The sequence below is a fragment of the Chanos chanos genome, chromosome 1 (genome assembly GCF_902362185.1).
Source record: "Chanos chanos chromosome 1, fChaCha1.1, whole genome shotgun sequence".
NCBI lineage: Eukaryota > Metazoa > Chordata > Actinopteri > Gonorynchiformes > Chanidae > Chanos > Chanos chanos.
In genome coordinates this window covers 42359511-42379710 of record NC_044495.1, presented here as the reverse complement: position 1 = coordinate 42379710, position 20200 = coordinate 42359511, and the positions used below count along the sequence as shown (strand labels likewise).

Sequence of the window (20200 nt, the reverse complement as noted above, 5' to 3'; positions counted from 1 at the left end):
ATTTCAATTCTTTTGTGTAAGCTGTAGTAGAGATAAGATCATTTTAAAAGATTAGTCACCTCTCTTATTCTGTTCCCCTCTCATGTTCTCTCTCTCTCTCTCTCTCTCTCACTCACTTTTTCTTTGGTCTCACTTTCAATTTCTTTTTGTCTGTCTGTGTCACTATACCTACCTAACATTTTCTCCTCTCATCTAACTTTCTGCTCATTCTCTGCTCCTTTCCTCCCTTTTTTTCTTGTATTGTTTTTGGCATCACTCACTTTTTCCATTTCTCTTCCACTCTTGACCTCTGGCTCCCTAACATTATCTCAAAAACACAATTTCTCCTCTGTCTGTCTGTCTGTCTGTCTCTCTCTCTCTCTCTCTGTCAGTTGAGTGAGGAGCTGAAACAGCATCTGACTCAGACGATGACTGAGAACTATGCCCAGCCAGGGAAGGATCCCATCACTCAGGCTGTGGATCGGCTGCAGCAGGACGTAAGCTCATGCCTGCCTTTTCCACCCACGCAGCTCCTCTCACCATATCATACCATTTTCACATTTTCACACAATTCTGGTTCCTGGGTAGTGCGTGTTTTTTCCTAATTGCTTATGCCTAAAAGGCTGTCATTCCCTTCAAACTTTGCTTTTGTGACCTGCACAATGATATCTTGAATTGTACCTATTTCCAATGGGAAAACAGGCAAATTTGCACATTTTCATTCACATAAGGCCAGAAAAAAACAACATATGAATCAAAATGAACATGTATTTATACTAAAGTCATGCAAAAGTGACCACAAAAGATTTAGAAGGCAATCACAAGGCCAAAAACTATGTGGAGCTGGTTGAGACTCCGGTGAAGAACTATGGCAGAATAGGCTGCAGGATGTCCCAGAGTCCATATCATTGACACTCATCATGATAAAGTCAAGGACAGCATGAGAGCATACTCGGAGGAGCAAGGTGGGTGCTCCCACCAGGATATACTGGACTTCGAACGCCGCCACCAAAGAGCTTTTGACGAGAACATGATGGGAGACTATATTTGGGGGCTGACTCATAAAAGTGATTAACAGTATTATTGTAAATCTCGAAAAACTATTCTCTGCTAAATCTTTTGTGGTCACTTTTGCATGACTGTAGTATAAATACATGTTCATTTTGATTCATATGTTGTTTTTTTCTGACTTTTGTGAATGAAAATGTGCAAATTTGCCTGTTTTCCCATTGGAAATAGGTACATTTCAAGGTATCATTGTCCAGGTCACAAAAGCAAAGTTTGAAGGGAATGATTTACTACTCTTTTTAGGCATAATCAATTAGGACATAACACTTACCACCCCAGGAACCAAAATTGTGTTACATACTGTAATTGCACAAATATTTCTGCTTTCACTTCTGTGCTGTCAGATTGTGAAATCAACTGATAAATGCCTTCTGGAAGAAGGAAGACACATTTTTCAGTTGAATTATTTTTTTTATTGCTCTGTGATTTTTTTAATTTAATCACCACAGATTGAGCATATGTCCAATATTACATGAAAACTCATTCTGGGTTTTTTTGTTTGTTTTTTGTTTTTTTCTTTTTGTTCTGACAGTTTAAGTGCTGTGGCAGTAACAACTCGTTTGATTGGCGGCAGAGCGTGTACATTAGGTCTCCGGAGGCGGGCTCCAGGCTGGTCCCAGACAGCTGCTGTAAAACCATGACTCCCAGCTGTGGGCAGAGAGACCACCCCTCCAACATCTACAGGGTGGAAGTGGGTCTGCCTACAAAACCAACTAACACTAAAACTAACTGTAGCCTCTTTAATCCAAAAACCAGACAAGCCAACTGCTTCTCAATGGGTGTTATCTCTCTGCTGCAGTTCATGTGAAGGTCATAGTACAGAAGATAAGCAGGAGAAGGGAGAAGGGCAGATGTAGCTGATAATGGGCATATCTCGTATACATTACTTAGGTTTGTGATGAATGGTCCAGTTCTGAGCCTGTCCCCTGGGAAGCAGTTATAGTATGACACGATTTAGAGGCTGTTCTGTAATGCTGATTGGACAGAGCAGAATGCTCAGTAATGCTGACTGGACAGATCAAAATGTTCAGTAATGCTGATTGGACAGAGCAGAAACTCCTGCGCTTTATGGATGGCACATATCAGAATGCCTGCATGCACACTATCTGAGTATTGACATCTCAGGCGACGCACGGAAAGATGGACAGACGGACAGACAGACAGGCAGATAGGTAGATAGATAGATAAATACATACATACATAGAAAGATACATGGAAACATTCCTCTACATTTTTCTAAGCTTCAGACTCATATGGCTTAGTACATTTGTTCTGTTCATAAGAGTCTTCTGGCTGGGTTAAGTATGTCATGTCCTCTGGCGGGGTTAAGTATGTCATGTCTACTGGCTGGGTTAAGTATTTCATGTCTTCTGGCTGGGTTAAGTATGTCATGTCCCTGGCTGGGTTAAGTACGTCATGCTTCTGGCGGGGTTAAGTATGTCATATCCTCTGGCTGGGTTAAGTATGTCATGTCTACTGGCTGGGTTAAGTATGTCATGTCCTCTGACTGGGTTAAGTACGTCATGTCTTCTGACTGGGTTAAGTATGTCATGTTGTGTCGTCCATTCGTTCCATGCCATGGAAAAACGTACAAGCCTGGCTGGATTAACGCACACTTCTCGCTCGCCTTGGGTATCGTTGATATATCATTTATTTTGTTCGTTTACAGCAAAAAGATTGAATGAAAAGTGATTGTAAATTAATCCTTATAGTCATACTTAACGCAAAACTGGTTATAACATGAATTGGTGAGGAGAAACGTGGTCAAAATAGTGTGTTTTAACCAAGCTCCCCTTTTCCATCGGCTAAACCCAAAATTCAACTGTGCTCTACGTCATATAGATTTTGCCCTCTCACGTGGCATCAAACACGACGTTTGGTACATAAAACAGAAATATACATCCAAAACTATCCAGTCACAATTTTCAATAATTATTCATATCTTAATTCAATATGTAAAAAACGAAAATGGCTATAACATTCCGGCCCCTAATTTTTTGTGTAACGAAAAATTACCAAAATTATACATCAATAGCCATTAAGTTAATCATTCATACAACAACCAGAACATAAGCACAAAGCATCCATATGCTGTACATCACCCAAGCAGTGTGTATCATCATCTTTGTACATGACCAAGAATAGCATAGTTTAGGTTTAGAATTCTTACCAAAGTCCATTTAAATGTATGTGGGCCTATGTGTGTATGTGAGAGTCCATGAAAAAATGGATCCATCAAAAAGATAGCTGAAAAGGCTCAAAAAATTCTTCAGTAAGAAAGTCCATGAAAGTAAAACCTTGAGGTCAAAATTTCAAAATATATACATTTAAGCATTAATGCGTCCATTATGGAATACATTCTTATGCATTGGTGTACATCATTCATTCAAGTGTGCTTCAAGATTGACTTTCATTTCATTTCATTTCAATATTCAAACATTCAGTCTCAAGTAACACACACATCAACAAGAACTTATTCTGCTTGAAGCAGAAGGCATAACTTCGTAATAGGCCTTTCCAATTCACCAGTTTGCGTCTTTACACGTACTTTACGTACAAACCCTTTAGAATCTTTCAAAGTTTCTATAATGCGCCCCATAGACCATGAATTCCTGGGGCCAGAGTCATCTATTATAAGGACAAGATCTCCAACTTAGAAGCTTCTGTGGGACTTATTCCACTTTTGACGCTGCTGCATCATGTGGGATTTTTTCATCCCAACTCAGTTTCATCTTACATAAGCTTTGCAAGATCTGCTTTGCCACGAGAACGATGGGAGCCAAAAAGCCCAAGGGGTCATAAATTGAACAAACGATGGACAAAATGCCCCTTCTACTTATCTGGTGAGACTTGATTGTTATGCTGAAAGTAAAGGCATCTCTTTCAACATCCCATTTAGCACCAAGAGCTCTTTCCATTGGTAGCTGTTCCTTGATCAAATCCAGAGTCCTCACTTCTTTTGCTCTATCCTCTTCAGGAATGGCAGAGAGGACAGTACGATCATTGCATATCCATTTGTTTAAATGGAAGCCACCTTTTGAGCATATTTCAGTGAGCTGCTGATACAGAAAGGTAGCCTGCTCTGTACTGCTAACCGCTTTTAGGCAGTCATCTACATAGAAGTTTTGTCGGATGGTGTTTGTGACTTCTTCTAAATACTCATCTTGATTGTCATCTGCAGTTTTCAGCAAAGCGAATGTTGCACAGCTAGGTGAGGATACTGCACCAAAGATATGCACAATCATCCTGTGCTCTACGAGTTCCTTAGAGATGTCTCCCTTTGGCCACCAGAGAAAGCGTAAGAAGTTGATGTCTTCCTTTGCCACCCGAACCTGATGAAACATCCCTTCTATATCAGTCATGAATGCAATGGGTCCTTGACGAAAGCGGAGCAATACACCAAGTAGTGTATTTGTCAAATCAGGGCCTTGGAGCAGTTCTTTATTCAAAGAGGTTCCACCAAATGTTGCTGCACAATCAAACACCACACGCAGTTTCTTTTTGCGTGGGTGGTAGACGCCATGGTGTGGCACATACCAGACCTTGCCGGTCTCAAGCTGCAGCTCATTCTGAGGTACGACTTCTGCATACCCTTTAGTCATGACATCATCCATGAAGGCTTTATATTCCTTATAGAACACTTGATTCTTTTCAAACCTTTTCAACAGATGCTGAGCTCTCTGATGGGCTATTTGCTTATTGTTTGGCATGATCACCTTGGTGTTACGAAAGGGAAGTTTCAAATGGTAATGACCATCTTTAAGTTCAGCTGAATCAGACAATATTCTCAAAAACTGCTGATCTTCCTGCGACAATTCATTCTTTTCTCCATAATGCTGTTCCATGAAGTCATGATTGTAATGTTTTATTAACAGGTTTTCCAAGCTGACAATGGATATTCTGTTGACTTGAACAGAAGAGTCATTTACATTTCCATTCCCCCCAAAGCCAAGTGGGCCATTGATAACCCAGCCAAGAAGGGTTTTAACAGCATAAGGTCCACTACCCACACTGTTTATTATTTTCCAAGGTTCTAAAGCTCTTGGAGCATTGACACCTATTAGTAGCCCAATGCCAGCATCAACTGGTGTGAAGTCAACCTCCTCAAGGTAAGACCACTTCCTTATATCCTTCAGTTTTGGAATGTTTTCATATGTCACTGGAATTGATTTTTGTGTAAAAACATCAGGCAGTTTAAGAAATGTGTCACTGTCTAATGCAGCTACTTCTAGGCCAGATATTTTATAACTGGTTATTAGTTTTTCCTGACCCATTGTTTTCAAAAGTATCTCTGTTTTCTTACCAGTTGCATGAAGCTGCATGGACAACTTCTCGGTACAAAATGTTGCTGAGCTCCCCGGATCTAGGAAAGCATAAGTTTGTATGCATTTCATTCCTTTCTCCAGTTTCACTTTCACGGGTACAATTGCCAGAGCGCACTCCTTTGTTCCGGCCCCAGTATGGCTACCAGTTGCCAGAGAGACGATGGCATCAGAATCAGCGGATTCTCTGATGACATTCTGAGGCTTTCTTTGATTTTCCTTTGTTTGTATGTGCAAGATTGTTGGATGACTTTGTTTACACACTTTGCAAGACATGCGCCTCTGACAACTTCTGCTTATGTGTCCTTTCTCTAAGCACCCAAAGCATATTCCTTTAGCTCTCAAGAACTCCACCTTTTCAGTATTTGGTTTGGTTTGAAATATTTCACATACTTCCATTGAATGACTTTTATTGCAGAACATGCAGGGCTTTGTGAATGCGCTTGGACTACTGATTGTGGTTGGGGTTTGTTTCTTATGTGACTGTAACTTTGTTTGCTCAGACATTGACACTGGTGAAACAGCTGTAGCGAAACTGCTTCCCCTGCTATCCGATTTTGAGTATGGTTTATGTTCCTTTTTTGATTCTGAGGTTTTGTTGAATGGACTTTGAATTTCCCCAAAGATTGGATCCAGCATTATTCGAGACTGTTTATCAATAAATGCAAGTAAATCTTTAAATGTGGCTCTCTGCTTGTGTTTGTCATTGATGTTACAGACAACTGCTCTCCATTTTTCACGAAGCTTGAATGGTAACTTTGACACAATGATCTTTAAATTGGAGGGTGTTTCAAGATCTGTGATGTAATCCATCTCCTGCATTGTGTTGTGGCAACTTTTCAAAAAAATTGCGTAAGACCTCAGGCCAGATGCATCTTCTGCCTTGATAGCAGGCCACCTCAGTGCTTTATCCATGAAGGCATTTGTGATTTTGATGTTATTTCCAAAATGCCATTCAAGTTGTTCCTTAGCCTCCTTATATCCTCTATCCGGTGGCATATGAAAACAACTGCGCACAAGATTCCTTGGTTCTCCAGATGTGTATTGTTCCAAGTAGTATAGCCTTTGTTGCATATTGTCAGTTTTAGTTTCAATGGTTTGCTCAAAAGATTTAATGAAAGATCTGAACTGAAGTGGGTCACCATAAAAGACAGAGATTTCTCTTTGTGGAAGTTGAGACAATGCGTTTTGCTTTAATAGCAGTTCTGCAATTTCATTTTGTTTTCTTATAACATCAGCGAGAGCATCGTTATTGTGCGAACGAGGGATATCTTTTTGAGTTTCCTTTTCGATTGCGCTTTGGGTACGTATTTTAGTTTGAATTGAGAATGGGCTTTGAGTCTCTGACTTAACCTGAGATGGTGTGGGATTGGGTTTATTTGAACCATTTTGGTCAGCGTATATTCTTTGCCTTGTTTGAACCTTTTTTGTTGTCGTTGGGATAATATATTCGGTTGACGTTCTAGACGAAGTTGCGAAATTACTCATTTCCGTGTGTAAAAACTGGGACTCGGTGAGGACTTTTATTTTAGCTTCGGCTTCAGCTATTTTAGTCTGAAGTTTCAGTTTTTCCTTCTTTGCTTTTATTCGCACTTCTTCCATGTCTAATGCAAGCTGTTCGTCCAGTGATCCTGACTGCACCACAAGTATGGCGCGTTGTACTCGAGCTTCGGACAGAGCGCTAGACGCTTTGCTGCCCCAACTGGAGACTTTACTTGGAACCTTTTCTGAGGCCTGTGAAACGCTGTCATGTGACGAAACGGATTCAACAACAGCAGCACCTTGCAAACCGTCAGCCACTTCCACAAGTTCACTACCCACTTGATCAGCTTTAAGCCAAAACTCAACACCATTAAGAAACTCTTTAAATTGTGTTAGTTTTGGTTCATACCAGTCATTATGATCGTGCTCCTTTTCCTCATCAGACAATAAAGATTGAACAGCCACTTGTAATCCCATAAACTCATCCAAGTACTGAATAAAAACAATAACTTGTTGTTGTACTTCTTCTCTTGTGTCACCAGCCTCTATAAGAGCATTTATTTCATTACGCTTTCGCGTGAGGACACCCAGCTTTCCTCTACGTGATGCGATTAATTTAAACAATTTCTTTTCCTTCCCAACCACTGTCTCATCATCCAATTCTTGTTCCTGCATCTTTGCTCTTTTATTCTTTTCAGTGTGTAATCAACATTTAAAAAGATTCAAACTTCATCCATTCAGTCAATGGGCGCGGCGGTCCAAACTTCTCTTGAGCACAGCGGCCCAGTTTTCAGTCATTCAGATATTACTCACGGTTCACCACGGATTGTCTTCCAAACTTAAAGCCCCCCTTTTTCTCGATAGTTCAAGCCTCCAGACCCCATAATCCAGATACTATTTGACTTTTATGTGTCGTCCATTCGTTCCATGCCATGGAAAAACGTACAAGCCTGGCTGGATTAACGCACACTTCTCGCTCGCCTTGGGTATCGTTGATATATCATTTATTTTGTTCGTTTACAGCAAAAAGATTGAATGAAAAGTGATTGTAAATTAATCCTTATAGTCATACTTAACGCAAAACTGGTTATAACATGAATTGGTGAGGAGAAACGTGGTCAAAATAGTGTGTTTTAACCAAGCTCCCCTTTTCCATCGGCTAAACCCAAAATTCAACTGTGCTCTACGTCATATAGATTTTGCCCTCTCACGTGGCATCAAACACGACGTTTGGTACATAAAACAGAAATATACATCCAAAACTATCCAGTCACAATTTTCAATAATTATTCATATCTTAATTCAATATGTAAAAAACGAAAATGGCTATAACACATGTCCTCTGGCTGGGTTAAGTACGTCATGTCTTCTGACTGCGTTAAGTACGTCATGTCTTCTGACTGGGTTAAGTATGTCATGTCTACTGGCTGGGTTAAGTATTTCATGTCCTCTGGCTGGGTTAAGTATGTCATGTCCTCTGGTGGGGTTAAGTATGTCATGTCTACTGGCTGGGTTAAGTACGTCATGTCCTCTGGTGGGGTTAAGTATGTCATGTCTACTGGCTGGGTTAAGTACGTCATGCCTACTGGCTGGGTTAAGTATGTCATGCTTCTGGCGGGGTTAAGTACGTCATGTCTTCTGACTGGGTTAAGTATGTCATGTCCTCTGGTGGGGTTAAGTATGTCATGTCTACTGGCTGGGTTAAGTACGTCATGTCCTCTGGTGGGGTTAAATATGTCATGTCCTCTGGTGGGGTTAAGTATGTCATGTCTACTGGCTGGGTTAAGTATGTCATGTCTACTGGCTGGGTTAAGTATGTCATGTCCTCTGGTGGGGTTAAGTATGTCATGTCTACTGGCTGGTTTAAGTACGTCATGTCTTCTGACTGGGTTAAGTATGTCATGTCCTCTGGTGGGGTTAAGTATGTCATGTCTACTGGCTGGGTTAAGTATGTCATGTCTACTGGTGGGGTTAAGTATGTCATGTCTACTGGCTGGGTTAAGTACGTCATGTCTACTGGCTGGGTTAAGTATGTCATGTCTACTGGCTGGGTTAAGTATGTCATGTCCTCTGACTGGGTTAAGTACGTCATGTCCTCTGGTGGGGTTAAGTATGTCATGTCTACTGGTGGGGTTAAGTATGTCATGTCTACTGGCTGGGTTAAGTACGTCATGTCTACTGGCTGGGTTAAGTACGTCATGTCTTCTGACTGGGTTAAGTATGTCATGTCCTCTGGTGGGGTTAAGTATGTCATGTCTACTGGTGGGGTTAAGTATGTCATGTCTACTGGCTGGGTTAAGTACGTCATGTCTACTGGCTGGGTTAAGTACGTCATGTCTTCTGACTGGGTTAAGTATGTCATGTCCTCTGGTGGGGTTAAGTATGTCATGTCTACTGGTGGGGTTAAGTATGTCATGTCTACTGGCTGGGTTAAGTACGTCATGTCATTCCTGACATTGTTTAATAGGTTTCAGGAACGTCCCCAAATTGTTGTCAATTTTGCCAGTAGATGTTCACAAAAACAGCCTCTTGAAGTTTGCCATTTTTTCAACTATTTCACAGCTACACAAAGTGTTTTCTCTAGCTCTCATGTATCATCAGAATCCATTAAAATACATTTCTATTTATTTAACATTTGATCTGACAGAATAATTTGCAGATGATTTAGTTGAATATTTTAGCGTTACATCTTTGGAATATTCTTAGTGAATTCTAAGCACAGATTTTCTGAGAGGATGGTTTCTTGGGGACCTGCAGTTGGACAGGACAGCCGGAGGTTCTTAGATGGTCTGTGACTGGCTGATCTTGAGTGCATCCTTGAAGGACTGAACACATCTGGTGGACTTTTAGTGGCTTTCTTGTTGTGTTGACTGTTGAATAGACGCTGTTCAGCTCAGATGAGGAGCACAGATGGTGTTCGGCTCTGGGTTTCTGAGGCCCTGTTTGGGTTTGATAGCCTTGGATTCCTGTGAGTCAATAAAAGATCTGAGGCAATGGTTATCTGACACACAGAGAGAGAGAAGGAGGGGGTGGCTTTCTTCATTTCTTTAGGCAGAAATGATTTTTCCTCTTTTTTTCAAGGCACTGAACCAACTGTCGGATTCGAAGAACATAGACGCAGGAGAAATCTTACTTAAGAAACAAACTTGAGAAAGCAGATGAGTAAAACTCTCCAGGTGGTTACCCTGTGAAAGTAGGAAGGAAGTCAACACCGTTGAAGTGTACGCTCAAAAGAAAAAGAAAGACTCTTGCCTTTGGTTAAGCATTCGTTCAGTCTGAGCTGAGAGCTCAAGTCGTGCTTATGTTGAAAAGTTAAGTTTGATTGGGGGTTTAAGTCAGTTTGGTAGAAGCTGCCATGATTACACCATCTCCTCCCATGGCCACTACTCCCAGATAGCCATTTCTCCAAAAACGTTCATGCCATCTTTGTCTCCGACAGGGTGGCTGCATCACCAAGCTGGAGCGTTTCCTGGCCGATCATTTGCTAATCATTGGAGCTGTGGGGATAGGTGTGGCCTGTTTACAGGTAAGTGCCACTGTGCTACTTTCAACCAATCAGCACGTTGCATTTTTTTTCCCCACTGCATTGAAATTATACCCATGTCCTGTACAAAGTAGCTCACACTGAATACTGGGCGTTAATGTGTTATGAGCTGTTAATGTATTGATGTGTTATATGAACCTGGGCTAATCTTAGTACATCATGAACATGACATCAGAAATTAAAAAAATGTTATTTAGTCACTTACTTTAAGTGCTACCCAGAAGGAGTCAGGCCCTCAGGTCGAGACTGTGACTCAACCTGAAATGGAAACCTATTCTTGTCTCTGTGCTGTGGGGGAGGTTTTCAGATCTTGTATGTGTTTTTAATGCAGCCCCATTGATCTGTTCGCCATAAATAGACTTTACTGAAACACTTCTCCTGCCCAAACCTTCACAGCTTTTCATAGACGCAGGTGTGCTATGATATCACGTAATGTGTGAGTGTTTTATCATTTATTTATTTGTTTGTTTGTTTTGATGTTTTGATGTTTTGGTCAAGCTGAGGTTCCAAGAAGCACTCATTTTTCAACTTTTTTTTTTAAACTTTTTATATTGAGAACAGAACAGACTACAGCATTTGACAGCTACACTAAACAGATCAAACTTTTCTCGTACAGAAAAGAGTGTAAATATTACCTCAGCCACAGTATTGAGAACACACTCATTACCTCATATTTCTGTCCAAGTCAAATCTAAAATCCAAGTCTGACACACTGGACAAAATATTCATCCTTTGCACCAGTTCTAAAACTTCCACAGTGCAACTCAGATTCACTGATTCCCAACCCCAGATGTTTCACATGTTCACACTTGGTTTGAAACCTGTTCACACCTATTTGGAGTTCTCTGGTCTTAACAGAGAACATAAAGGATACAGAACAGCCTTGGTTTGTGGTCTGACATTGGATGACTGCTGGAACGTGTGAACATTTCTCTCCTGGAGTCCAGAGTTTCAGTTAGTCATGTGATTATGTCGCCATGGTAACAGTGGCCTTGGACAGCTGTAAGTAGATCAATAGAAAACTTGTGTCAAATGAGCGAAATAATTTTACAGAAACGAAATCTATAAGCTGCTCCCTAGAGAGAAGGGAAGAGAAATATGTTCACAAATGAACTGTCACTGTTCTGCTTAATAAAACTGGAGGCTGTTAGTACATGTAGCTAAGGAGAAATCAGGCTTCAAAACTTCAAAAAAACACCCCAGAAAGTTTGGTTATGGATTTGTTCAGCGTTCTTTTTCAGCACGCACCGTGACGTATTCATTTGTTTGTATGTTCTGTGGACTCAGTTCTCTCCTGTCTATCTTTGTGCAACCCTTTGATGTCTGTGTGTGTGTCTCTGTTTTTTCCTCTTATCTGTAGAATATAATCATAGTTTGATCTGAATTAGTGAAACAGAGATATGCCTGTCATCATGTCTGTCACACTTTTTGTATATGTGCTCTCTCTCTCTCTCTCTCTCTCTTTTTTGTCTGTTTCTGTGTCTCTCTCTATATCTCTCTCTCTTTGCCCCCCCCCCCCCCCCCCCCCCCCCGGTTCTCATATCTGTCTATTATGTATTGTTTTATGTGTGTATGTGTGTGTCTCCTGTGTGTGTAGCTAGCCGGAGCAGTGCTGACTGCCTGCTTTATCTATCTGCTTTATAAAGAAGAGGAAGAAGACTTCTATGACGTGTGATTGGCTGACTGACACTGTTTGGTTCCTGACTGAACAGCTAGAGAGGGGACAAGGTTGGGAGGTTGTGTGTGTGTGTGTGTGTGTGTGTGTAAGAGAGAGAGAGACTGGTTTGTGTGGTGTTGTGCATGTTTTCTACACATTCCCCCAATTTTGGCTGTTTAATGTGGCTAATATCTACATGCTAATGATTGTATTGCTGGTCGCACTGTGTCAAGGATGTGATTACATATGCACAGATGCTGCATGGCTTAAACAGAAGAACACTCACCCTTCCCAGTAAAACCCAAACTCAGTACCAAAACGATTATACCTACTCTGTACAAAACAAGAACATTTAGAACAGAACACTTACACAGCTTTCAGTTAAGAAAACTGTTTCAGAGTAAGTCAAGCTTTTGTCACAGAGGACAAAAGTTTTCAAACTGTTGGTTTCCTCTCATTTTATTGTCCCTCTTCTTTATTTTCACTCAATTTATGCGTTGTTTACTCCACATCTCTTTTGCTCCGTGATGCGTGGTGGTGTTGTGTGTCTTTGGCCTTGTGTTGACAATGGCTTTGAGATACAGGAGGTTTGAGGTTGTGGATGGTCTCTGAGATACAGGAGGTTTGAGGTTGTGGATGGTCTTTGAGATACAGGAGGTTTGAGTTTGTGGATGGTCTTTGAGATATAGGAGGTTTGAGGTTGTGGATGGTCTTTGAGATACAGAAGGTTTGAGGTTGTGGATGGTCTTTGAGATACAGGAGGTTTGAGTTTTGTGGATGGTCTTTGATATATAGGAGGTTTGAGTTTGTGGATGGTCTTTGAGATATAGGAGGTTTGAGGTTGCAGATGGTCTTTGAGATACAGGAGGTTTGAGGTTGTGGATGGTCTTTGAGATACAGGAGGTTTGAGTTTGTGGATGGTCTTTGAGATACAGGAGGTTTGAGGTTGCAGATGGTCTTTGAGATACAGGAGGTTTGAGGTTGTGGATGGTCTTTGAGATACAGGAGGTTTGAGTTTGTGGATGGTCTGGGATATGGAATCCTCCAGTTTATTCTCTGATTTGCACTGTCTTTGTTTTTCTTGTTTGTTTCTGGTTTAATGAAAATTTGTTATGTTTAGAGAAATGCTTGCTCCCTCAGGACTCACTTAACCAATGTGCTTCTTTTTATTCAAACGTACATGTTCACGCATATCTTTCCTACATAGGCAGCTTATGGGAAATATACTGTTGAATTTTAGGGTTGTGTTATTAGTTGCATATGACATTACACAGCTTCATTTTTCCTCCATGCAAGCGGTGAAATTGTATTGAAGGATTAGACACTTTAGCAAGGGACTGGTGCTTTTCAGATATGAAAACTTGCCTAATGAATGACAATATGAATGATGTCTTTAAAACTATTCTGGTTTTCAGCTTACCTCATACACACATACCCATATTCAAACACCCATACCTCACACACGCACACGCACACATACACACACACACACATGCACAACCCCTACACATAAACATACATGGGCACTCACACACACACACACACAGACACACACACACACATAGCACTCTAGTGTAAATATAGCAGCTACCCACATCCCACTTGCTCAGGCAGAGCCGTTTATGAAAAGAGTTTTCAATACTGGGATGTAGTCCTAGGAGATCCTGTCGGTCTGTCGATACTGAAATGAAATGGGGTACAGTTGGCACAACTCATAACAAACAACCTCTTCACAGTCAGGGAAAAAAATTTAAAGTTTGCTCCAAACTTGGAATTGGAGTATTTAGGATTGCAATGATTGTTACCAAGAGAATGTCTACACAGGTAAAGCCTGGTTTCACACTGAAGTGTTTTTCACATCTAAACTGATTTACATGAGTGTACACACAGGTCCAGGAACTGTAGGCTACAGATATTATGTTCAGCCGTCAAAAATTTCAGCTCTGTGTAGTGACTACATAGTGTCACAGAAACAGTAATTGGTTGACTGGTTAGACAGGGAGGCATGTCTTGTGGCATTTGATTGGGACTTATGTAACAGTGCCTCCTAGTGTACAGAATTGTACATGACATGCTTTGCACAAACGGATGACAAATATGGAAGCAGTTTACTCACTCACTGTGTCCTGGTGTGTGTGTGTGTGTGTGTGTGTGTGTGTGTGTGTGTGTGTGTGTGTGTGTGTGGGTGTGTTTCTCTAAGCATATGTACAAAAAGAAGCATATGTAAGCCCCACTCACACGGACTGATATGGCTGTACTGTAAGTGGAGAAACTGATATAAAATTACAGATTTGAGCAAAAAAAAACCCAACTAAAAAGAGACTTATGGATGCTCCTGTTCATATAAAGGCTCTGCTCATGTTCTAAACCTCTCCTTCTACATGTTGTTTAACCTTGCCCTTGCCCTGCATGCTTGGCCCAGCCAACACTCCACATGTTTACTCTGTGTGACCCCACCCACACTCCACACCTTTACTCTGTGTGACCCCACCCACGCTCCACACGTTTACTCTGTCTAGCTCCGCCCACACTCCCTCACAAGAAAAATGCCATCTTTAAGTTGCTGAGTCTTTTCCCTTTGTGTGTGTGTGTGTGTGTGTGTGTGTGTGTGTGTGTGTGCACGTGTATGTGTGTTTGTGTGTATGTGTTACAGATCTGTGGGATGGTTTTCACTTGTTGCCTGCATAGACGGATCAGACTGGACCCGTACTGACCCGTTCCCAGCCCTGCTGCCTGCTGCTGGACCACACATGCTTCAGCCTGGACTGACTAGACCGACATGACGTGCTTATTCCTCTCCTCTGCACTGTCCAGGGCTGCACGAACGCACCCCGCTGCTTGGACACAAGCCCTGCTCTGATTAGAGACGTTTGTTTACCTTACCCTAGTGTTTTTTCCTCTTGTGTCCAAATCCAAAGGACTGCTTGTCCTGCTGGTCTCCAGCCTTTGTTTGGTGATTAAGGACAGTGTGTCGGATGCAGTTTTTACTGCTGTGAATGAAACAGTGGTGATTACTGTGAACCACTTGTTTATACAAGCTTTGAAGCCTCTTATTTCACTGATATGGTTGTTGACAGCATAATGTCAATTTGATCGGAATGTAGTATGTACTGAATATAAAACAATCTGTACTTGGCCTGGATTTACAGTATGCTAAATGCATCATTTTTTTCTACTATCATTCGTAAGGGAAGTCTGTGCACCTTTGTCAGATCCTTTTTGGAGACATTTTTCTTCTTTAGGTTCAGTTTTTTTCACTGCTTTCTATGTTCTAACTAAACTGTACTAACAGCTAGTCTATAACTCTTAGAGATGTACAGTACATTGGCTGCTAGCTGTTGGATAGAGAGACATTTGTTTTCGTGATTAACCATTGTTCCAGCCATATGTCAAATTCTAAAATTTAGTATATTTATATTTGATGTTTATGAAGTATTTTTAACAAATAGATTTGAGATGTAGGCACTTATCAAAAAAGCTGTTAAAACATATATTTTCAACCAAGTACAATAATTGCCCAGCTGTTTGTGACATAATGTAAATTCTACTGAAATATTCTTGGTTTTTATGGCCAGTTATTTTCCTAGGTCTATTTTCCAGAACATTCCAAACTATCAGCCTGAGCAACTGTTTATTTATTATGCTTTTAAAGTCAACTGTTTGTTCCTTATCACAATGCAACTGGGTTTATCAGCATTCTTCAGCCCAATTTGATTTACAGAGTGTGATGTTTTTAGCTGTTTTGTGTTTGAATATGAGGTTCTCACCACTTAAACATACTCTGTTTATTGGGCACTGGTTGGGTTTCATCAGCCCCTTTCTGTAGGAACCCCATCACTCTGAGTGTTTTTAAGCTCTTGCTTATCTGATTCATATGGTCACTTAATTAAAGCATCTACAGTACATGTAGTAGACACATGCAGGTTCCTTGGGACCAAGCTTTGGAGACACCTGCACAGATAGACACATGATTCCTGTTACAGACCCAGGCAGTAATGAATGTGAAAGTGTAAGGAGTGCTTCTGATCCCTGCAAACCACCAATCAGGAGATTACCAGGGTAACCATGGTAACAGTGATCTGACATACATCTGTCAGATTACTGTGGGATTCAAATTTACTGTATGTGAAATGACACATTTGCAGCATATTGATTGCAAGGGATATAAATATACAATTTTTGAATATGCTCATAGTCTGGAATAACATATATTGATTGTTATCTCTGACACACTTGAATATAAAGAGTTATATCATTTAACACCCCTGTCTTTGCAGTGACAACTTTGCATTGCGGTGCTTGTGTGTGTGAGTGTGTGTGCGCCTGCCTGCCTGCCTGCTGTATCTCATTGTTGCCTAAAGCCTTGAAGATAAACACATCACTTATAATAGCAGATTGTGTTTTTAAAATGACCACGCGTAAGTAGTTACACTCATGAGAACTCCGATCCCCGGCTGGGTGCCCAAGGTCCTTTCCATGTGGAGTTTGCATGTACTGTGTGGGTTTTCTTCCGAGAGCTCCGGTTTCCTGCCACAGCCGAAAGACATGCAGTTTGGGTGTGTTTACGATGAATAACCAACAGGTGGAGACAGTTTCAAACTCATAACTGCTCAAGTAAGCCCCAGCGAGGGAAAATGTGATCTTGTGATGCTGTCGGTCTTCAACTCAAGTTGCCGAGTCGTCGATCCTCCGGTCTGTAACTCTCTTTGATAGCCTCGGATTTTAAGATATTTTACTGATGTTCTAAACACAAACTTGAGTTAGCTCCTGATCGTTGAAGTCAAATGTTCTATCCTATAAGTCCCGCTGAAGAGCGTCAAGACCTTGTCTCTCCTGCTCTTCGCAGATAATCCTTTAAACAGTTTTTGTGATGCAAAACTGTAGAGCGCATCCCCGCAACATGCCAGAGGAACATTTACCGCTGTTCAAGTTTCCTCATCCGATTTAAAATCAAAACTTGTCAAAGTCGCATTTCAGATCCAGTGACGTAATGTCTGCGTCGCCTTTTCTATTTTAGTATGTGCACATGTCAATATGCATTTATTTGTGTTTCTCCTTCCTCCACACTCTCCTATGTGTAATTCATTGCTGTAAAGCAATTGCTCTTTGAAGCACATTTTTGGGTGAAAGGTGCAGTGCAACGGGAAATAAAAGTTTGCGTTGTATGTTGTTGTTCTATTCTCATGTTCATATGTTGACAAATAAAGTTACTCCACAATAACAAAGATTTATAAATCATATCATACTGCAGTTACACTTAAATTAAAAAAAACCCAACAACAACAACAAAAAAAATAGTTGCAGAATGTCTTTGCCCTGTTTGGTCCTATTCTGATTTTACTCCCCTCTACAACATTGCACAAAGTCTTTGATGTTGACAGTTGGTGAGCAGTGCATCTCTTTACTCTGCAGGTGGCACAGTTGACAGTTGTGGACTATCTCTGTAGTTGAGTGATGATTTCCTTTAATGTTTCTAATAAGTCAATAGAGAGTGTGATTGGCGGGTGTGGAGCAGGCTCTCTCTCTCTCACTCTAGGGGGGCTGAGAGAACACAGTTATGTCAGTCAGTCTGAGAGAGCAGAGGAGAAGGCTGTGCTCTGTGTCAAGTTGTTCAAACAGAGTGTGGTTCAAGACAGAGAGAGATGGAGAGCTGCTTGTGGGTGATTTTTCTGTCCTCCATGGTTCAGGTCATCACAGCTGATAGGTACAGATTTATGGTCAAAAGGTCAAAGGGTCACTAAGTTATTACAGATATGAATGTAACAGTCATTTGAAAGAAGAGGTGCGTTTAAACAGACAGGTAACACTGTTAGTGCAAGAAATAAAATTATATATCAAATAGCTCTAAGACTTTTGCAGGTAGTGTGAGGCTGGTGAATGGTGGTCATCACTGTGCTTGGACAGTGGAGGTTCTTCATGAAGGACAGTGGGGGACAGTGTGTAGTGATAAGTGGGATATGACTGATGCTGCACTGGTGTGAAGAGAACTGGGCTGTGGGGAAGCTGTAAGGGCACTGAGTGAAGCTCATTTTGGACCAGGATCAAGACCAATCTGGATGGATGATGTGGCCCGCACTGGGTCAGAGTCTACACTGAAGAACTGTGGATCAAGAGGATGGGGTAACAGTAACTGTGGTCACCATGAGGATGCTGGAGTCATCTGCTCAGGTGGCCTGGAGAAAATCTTAATATGAAAATACAAAAACTAATGCAATGCTCAGTTATTAAAGACATTCCTTCTTAATCAATCATGGGTTTTAAATGTCCATAAATAAATTAGACAGCTTTGCAAGTTTTCTCACAGCAATATATCTCACCTAATGAGTATAACAGAGCCTTTTTTTCTTGTCACAGTTCTGCTGAATCAGTATTTAAATGATACATTTTTGAGATATGGATAAGGGATTTGATCTCTTTCCTGATCTGTGTGTGTGTGTGTGGCAGACAGAGAGAGAGAATCAGTGTTAGAGTAGTGAAGCTGTGTGTGATTGATTGACAGTTGTGTTAATGAATATATGGGTATATGAATATGTATAATATTTGATGGGATATATGATACATAATAGTTTTATAATATATGTATATAATGTATAGGTAACTGAATATGCTAAAATATGTGTATAAAATATTTGTATAGGTGTATAATATATGCATAGATGTGTATATGAGTATGTTGTAATATATAGATATACAGGTCTATGAAAATGTATATCATACATGAATATGTACATAATATGTGAACATATTGGTATATGAACATGTGTATAATACATGAATATGTGTCAGACCTGCTCCCAGCCAATCCGCTGTTCAGCCACGCCCACGCTCTGAGTCTCCTGAGTTTTGACACACCTGCAGCAAATCCACCTAATCACCACTGGGGGATTTAAGGGCTGCAGTAGCAAGCACCTCCTTGTGAGGTATTGAGCTTGCTCTACTGAACGCTGTTGTACTTTTGCTGATTGTGTCTGATAGTCTGCTCCTGTGCTTGACCCTTTGCCTGCCTTTTGACCCTGCTCATTGTCATTTGTGTTTGGATTTGTTTGTACTTGTTCCTGTTAACTCTCCATTGGATTTTTGACCCTGGCTTGTGTTTCTTGACTACTCCTAAGCATTCTGATTTGGATTCGTTGAACGGTTGTATTAAAGTATCAGAGCTCTGCATTTGGGTCTTCTGTCACATTCGTCACAGAATACCTCACCTCAAATGGATCCAGCAGAGCTTCGGGAGCTTCTGAGTCAACAAGAGAAGAGGTTAGAAGAGTTGGTGCAGCTGTTGCACTCTCCTGCACAGCGCCCAACTATACCAGAACCCTCGACGGCTTCTGCTCACCCTGAGTCAGCGCCCAGTTCAAGTAGAGGTCCAAGTTCTCCAGCAATCATCGCCATTCCCGAAAGATATGACGGCAATCCAGATAAGTGCAAGGGCTTCCTCATGCAATGTTCCATGTACATCAATCACAACCCCCATATGTTCTTGTCTGAATCGGATAAAATTCACTTTGCAATTTCATTACTAACTGGAAGGGCACTAGATTGGGCAACTGCACTATGGCACCAAAATAGCACTGTTTTAAATTCAGAAAATGACTTCCTAACATTGTTTAGGCAAGTGTTTGATCACCCTGCCTCAGGGCGTGATATAGGTAATCAACTATGTGAACTACGTCAGAGGAATCGTTCTGCGGCTGCCTATGCCCTCGAATTCAGAACCCTAGCAGCAGGGAGTGGATGGAGTGAACCAGCACTTCTCACCGTATATCGTCGGGGACTGAATGCTAATCTTCAGACAGAGCTCGCCTGCCGGGGAGATACATCAAGCCTTGATCAGTATATCCAAATGTCCATTTCCATTGATAACCTCTTGCGTGATCGCCAGGGATTACAGCCAACCCTTCCAGTAACTCACTCCCTACCTGCAGTTAACCCTGTGATACCACCACGGCCTTCTGTTTCCTCCACTAGCACTGAGCCTGAGCCAATGCAGCTGGGCCGAGCTCCACTGACCAATGAAGAACGCCAACGGCGATACCAATTCAGGTTATGCTATTACTGTGGGGAAGCTGGTCATCAAAGGAGAGAATGCCCAGTGCGCCCCCCTAGACGGGACTTCCTGCCTAACACCCGGGTAAGAGTATCCGCCCTCCT

The 20200-nt window shown here is 41.3% G+C and overlaps 1 protein-coding gene across 4 annotated transcripts in view; it reads left to right on the top strand.

Annotated features, from left to right (window-relative positions):
* tspan11 (tetraspanin 11) overlaps positions 1 to 16368 on the top strand; it is a 25083-nt gene extending 8715 nt beyond the window's left edge. Inside the window, exons 5-9 of one of the 4 annotated variants that reach the window (XR_004025575.1) lie at positions 372 to 476; positions 1580 to 1738; positions 10291 to 10377; positions 11993 to 12123; positions 14706 to 16368. Coding sequence is in view for 3 of the 4 variants with exons in the window: in XM_030784643.1 (XP_030640503.1) it covers positions 372 to 476; positions 1580 to 1738; positions 10291 to 10479 (453 nt within the window). In the remaining variant the exon portion in view is untranslated. Of the gene's footprint in view, positions 1 to 371; positions 477 to 1579; positions 1739 to 10290; positions 10529 to 11992; positions 13175 to 14705 lie in introns of those variants that run through there. The other 3 variants (XM_030784664.1, XM_030784651.1, XM_030784643.1) reach the window with 3 other exon arrangements.
* Positions 16369 to 20200: the final 3832 nt, after the last annotated feature.